Raw genomic sequence first — 4,936 nt, forward strand, 5'->3', positions numbered from 1 at the left:
CTCCAGACACCTGCTGTGAGGGGAACATCTTGGTATTCACTCACACCACTGGCCACTGCCTTAGCACAGGCAGTGGGCAGTGGAGAAAGCCCCCTGATGGACCATGCCAGCCTCCACACACCTCCAAACCACCACTATTTTGGGAAATGAGGACCAGAACAATCCCAATTTCCCCGAACGTGGGAAGCAGCTGGACAATGCAAGAGTGGTCGGAGGAAGTGTGATAAAAAAGCCATTTTCTATGTGGCTCTGGAGTGAAGCAGGTTGGGAAGCAGGGCTGCTGTGAGCCACCTAACATGGTGCAGGGAGGGGGCTGAGAGACAGCCAAAGCAGCTGGGGGGACACACAGTGTTATAAATAATTCTGGTTCACCCCATCTCCACCCCTGGGGGCTTCCTCACTGGGCTGCAGCCCTAGAACCAGCTGACTTGGTTGGATTTGAGTCCGGTGAAGCACATGTTGTTGGAGCAGCCTCCGCCGTAGGCAGGGGGGCAGGCTGAGCACGGCTGCCCCGCCTTGTACGGTGCTTCTCCCAGCCAGTTGCCCCTAAAAAGAGAAGAGACCATAATCTCTGAGTACCATTGCCTCTCCACTGACACCAGAGCAGCTGGCGAGGCAGGAGGATGGCGCGGGGGCACTTACTTGATGGCGTAGTTGCAGACGAGGAGGACAGCATGTCGCCATGTGCTGCCCCAAACCCGCACGTTGGTGCAGGCACTGAGGGCGCAGCCCAGGCGGCTGGAGGATGCCCACACCATCTGCGTCGGAACAGAAGACAGCGCTGTTGGTGACCGCCCACCCAGGCGTCCCACAGCCGATCATCCTGGGTACCCAGCACAGGGCTCCATCCCACCAGCGAACTGCATCCCAATTTGCCCACCCAAGTTGCTCAGGCTAGTTGCTGTGCCCATCATGGGCAGGGGTTTGTCACCAGAGGTGATTTCTCACTGTTCCTCTTCTGCCTGCAGCCTGTGCTGCCCTGCAAGGGGCTGCCTTGCCAAGCTCACTTAAATGAGCAGCAAAGTCTGGGTCACTTCTCTGACTTAACCCAAATCAGTTCCCAAACCTCACCCTGAATCATCACTGGCAGGTTACCCTGCACACAGGCAGGTGAAACAGAACCAGCATCTTCTCCTAAAGCCTCTCCAGGCTGAAATTCTTCCTTAAAAAAATGTATTTTGCCCATCTGCAACCTGGAGCATCCCCAAGCATCCCTACGGGGATGCAGATGCTCTAGGAAAGCTTGGAACCATGCAGAGGAAGTAACTAGGGGTTGGCACAGTTTTATCACTAGGCAGGTAGCTGAGGGAGGTTTTCCACCTTGTGCCAGCCAGGGTGATGGTGGATGTGCCAGGGGATGAAGCAGCTGCACTCCTGGGGAGCTGAGCACAGCTGGGTGCTATAAAGCCACTCCATCACAGAGGAGAGGATTCACATTTGGCAAAAGCACAAAGGGGATTTTTTTTTCACTTCACCCTCTTTGAGGTGCAAGAAGAGGAGAAAAAGATCAAAGCAGGGGGGAAAAAAACAACTTTAGAAAAAGTGAAAACCTCCTATCCAGCTGGCTAGAAGGTCCCAGCTTTGCTTCAGTGGGCTGGAAGCCCCTGGGACCTCCATGCAAGCAGCACAATTCCTGCAAGGGACCAGGGTGGGAGAGCATCGCTGCTGGCTGCCTGCCCCCCTCTGTCAGCCCCACTGCCTGATTTGAAGGAGGCAGCTGCCTCTGGGATCAGATCCTGGCAGCATGGAGAGAAGGGCCAGGGAGAGTGGCTGCTGGCTGCACCGGGCACTGCGGCAGCCCAACGTGCTCTGAGCTGCCCTCCAGTTTGTAGCTGTGTACCAGGGGGCTGTGGGGAGTTAAGGAAGGATGCAGGGGGCTGTGGTGCTCACCTGCGTGTAGTGGCTGCAGACAGAGCTGCTGCATTTGGAGGGGCAGCGAGGGTTGCACTCATGGGGATGGGGGAAGGAGTAGTGCTGCTTCTCCTGGTGCCATGACTTCACCATGTCCACAATGGAGCGATACCTGCAAAAGGTACCATGTGTAAGGTGGGCCTCAGAGGTCATGGGCAAGGGGGAGGAGTGGGAGGAAAGCTCCATGTTGAGGGAAGTGAGGAGAGAAGCAGGCTGGAACAGGGCAATGACGTCCTTGTGCCAAGGCCACTTGTGCCCAAGGCCAGAAGACCTGGCCCTCACTGGAGACACCTGAGAGACACCTCTCTTGACTGAGGGGCTGCTGCTGCTCCTCCTCCTCCTCCAGCATCGTGGAGTACAGGGGGTCCCCAAGGAGCCAGCTCTACCCACAGGAAACTTACCTGCCTGAGTGGATGGAGAGGTTCTGCCCCATGTATTTCATCAGCTGGGGGGGCCCGTGGTCCCACAGGCAGTGCGCAGCCCAGGCCTCCGCTGCCCTGGCCAGCCGCTCATCCCACACCTGGCCAGGAGAAAAGGAAAAAGGCAGGCAGGGATTCTGGCTGCCCAGAGGAAGGAAGAGGAGAAACCCACCCCTTTGGGTTCAGGGCACTTTCTGAGCACCCATGGATGTCCAAAAAACATGACTCACACGTCAGGCTGGAAAAAGCCCAGGGGAAGCATGGTAGTGTGTCCAGGAGCAATGAACCACCCCAGCTGCCCACCACAGCTCCTGGGCATGTTCAATGCCTGCTGCCCAGGCAGAGTATGGGTGTCCTGATGCAGTGCAAGCCCTGTGTGTGTGTGATTCCCTCTGGGAATGAGCTCCTTCTGCAGAAGGATGAAACCCCACAGCCCTGCGCTGCTGCTGCTGCTGCTGCTCACAACCATCCCCAGCCCTGGCCGCAGACTGACTGGTGAGGACAGCTACTTCCTTCATGCATTATTTAAAGGTTCCTCACCCATCCTGAACTGCACTGGGGAGATGCCTGGAAGAGTTATTTTGGAAGGCAGGAATTTAGGCCAAGTAAGAAGCAGCGCAGGATGCTCCCGGGCATGTCTGACCTGCTCTGGTACCCAGCAAGTGAGGCAGCTGCCTGTCTCTCCCAAACCAGCATTCAGGGACCACTCAGCTGCTCCATCGGAGCTCCCTTCCCTGGGAGCAAAGCAGTACATGGCATCTCCTGCCCCAAGAGTCCCACTTTCTGCCGGCTGAAAATCCCTCCTCTTGGTAGCTCCCCATTTCTCCTCCCTTTAGGGATGGGTTAGGAGCTCCAGACAGAGAGGAAGCAACCTGAGGAAAGCTCTGCCCAGGGTGGTCTTGGTGCAGAGAAGGTGCCCAACCTCGTGTGGCTGTGCAGCTGCTCTCTGAGCCACTCCTGCATGTTTCTTTTCCTAGGGGCTGGCATCCCTGGGCACGCTCTCAAGGGACCCTGGAGCTTGGAACAGGGCAGCCCCTCCTGGGTGGAGTGGGAGAGGCTCCCTCCTGGGCTTTTGGTTGGAACCCGAGTTTTTCATGCTTGTAGCCACTTCCCTTCCCCTACTGCAGCTCGGCTGGATAGATCCTGCCATCCCGCAGCCGGCAAGCTGCTGTCCCAGGCACAGGACCAGTGGTGTCACCCCGCTGGGACTCTATCCCTTGCGCACAGAGGCTGCATGGGTCTGCCCTGCAGCAGGGACATGAAACGTCCCCCAGGGCAAGCATTCAGCTGCAAACCAGGGGCAGCACCGTGACATCCCAATGTGTGGGTACCCCGTCCCTACCAGGCTGGGTACCCACATCATGAGTGAGCCCCTCGACCCCACTGCAGCAGCCAAGAGCAGTGGACCCAAAACCACCCTGCCGGAGTCCGACTCACCATATACTCCATGTTGGCAGCGGGGGGAGACACCTCTGCCCGCACTTGGTTGTGATAGTCCAAAATCATGCTCATGTCACCGTGGGAGAGGTATCGCTTCCGACGGCCCCGGGGAACCCCCACGCCCCACAGCAGGCCCACAGCTCTGTCCCCGGAGGGAGACAGGACCTCGGTGGCATTGGGCAGCAGGAAGGAGCTGCCCTGATGTGTCATCCAGAAGCCCAAGGCGGTGAGGTACAGGTGCAAGTTGAGCACAGTCATGCTAGCCCGGCCAGTGGGGTCGATCAGTGACTTTCTGCTCCCGCACAGAATTAAGTAAAGACAGGGTGGATCACTGGTCCCTGCTGCTGGTGTGTGGATCTAGGAGAGAAGCAACACAGGCACCGCTCAGGTTTGCAAACACCAATTCCCCAAAAAAGATGGAAATTAATTTCCCTTTTTATAGTTTTAGGTTTTTTCTTTTAATAATGACTTTAAAAAAATTAATCTCTTTGATAACCTCATTTATCACAGCAAATTCCCCAAGACTAGCATAGATAGCCAGGGAACTGGTTTTCTTTTTGTTTCTTTAAAAAAAAAATCATACAAAATCTCCCTCATTTTTTCATTTATTGCACATACCTGCCAGGCAGGGGCAAATTAGGAGCATGCTGAGATATTCGCTGCAGACACTTGCCCTGTAACTTCTCAGGCATTTGCGTTGAGTGAATCCCCAGCACAAATGGAAATCTCACACAGATAAAGAAATGCACGGCAAGATTTAAAAGCATCGGCGAGAAATCCTAAAGACTCGGGGAAAGAAAAATAAACCACCGCAAAACCGGAATAATTAAAAAAAAAGTATAAAAATGCTGGAATATCCCCTCATCTGTGAGCCGATACACCTCCTCACATCCCTGCCAGCCCTTTCCCGGAGCAGCGGGGAGGATGTTTCCCCGACTACGTACCTTGAGGACTGAGCCAAGAGCAGCCAAGCCCGGCGGCGGTGGCTGCAGCCGGTGGGATTGACCTTTGCAAACAACCTGCTGGGGCAGCTGCAGGGGAGAGGCTTCTCCTAGCCCCGCCGGGCAGCCCGCCGCCGCATCTGACGCAAAAGTTGCATCTTAACTCTTCCCCCGGGGAATGTCCTGAAGTTCAGAAGGAGCCCTGCTAGGAGATTTATAGGCTGC

The 4,936-nt window shown here is 55.9% G+C and overlaps 1 protein-coding gene across 1 annotated transcript; it reads right to left on the minus strand.

The window, feature by feature from the left end:
• Window positions 1–413: 413 nt before the first annotated feature.
• Window positions 414–4,028, minus strand: R3HDML (R3H domain containing-like). Its single transcript, XM_010181122.1, has 5 exons — window positions 3,768–4,028; window positions 2,313–2,431; window positions 1,891–2,023; window positions 643–758; window positions 414–546 (listed from the first exon to the last, which is right to left on the minus strand). Exons 1-5 carry the CDS (start codon window positions 4,026–4,028, stop codon window positions 414–416), a joined length of 762 nt encoding a protein of 253 aa, XP_010179424.1.
• Between the last annotated feature and the right edge of the window lie 908 nt (window positions 4,029–4,936).

This window comes from Mesitornis unicolor, unplaced genomic scaffold (assembly GCF_000695765.1).
Source record: "Mesitornis unicolor isolate BGI_N332 unplaced genomic scaffold, ASM69576v1 scaffold38623, whole genome shotgun sequence".
NCBI lineage: Eukaryota > Metazoa > Chordata > Aves > Mesitornithiformes > Mesitornithidae > Mesitornis > Mesitornis unicolor.

Bases quoted from the DNA above. Each gene is read 5' to 3' on its own strand.
- R3HDML (XM_010181122.1), bottom strand. From the start codon at position 4,028: ATGACTGTGCTCAACTTGCACCTGTACCTCACCGCCTTGGGCTTCTGG. The intron at 2,024-2,312 runs GTAAGTTTCCTG...TACCTTTTGCAG, and splicing joins CTCTCCATCCACTCAGGCAG to GTATCGCTCCATTGTGGACA. The intron at 759-1,890 runs GTGAGCACCACA...GTTCCGACGCAG, and splicing joins TCTGCAGCCACTACACGCAG to ATGGTGTGGGCATCCTCCAG.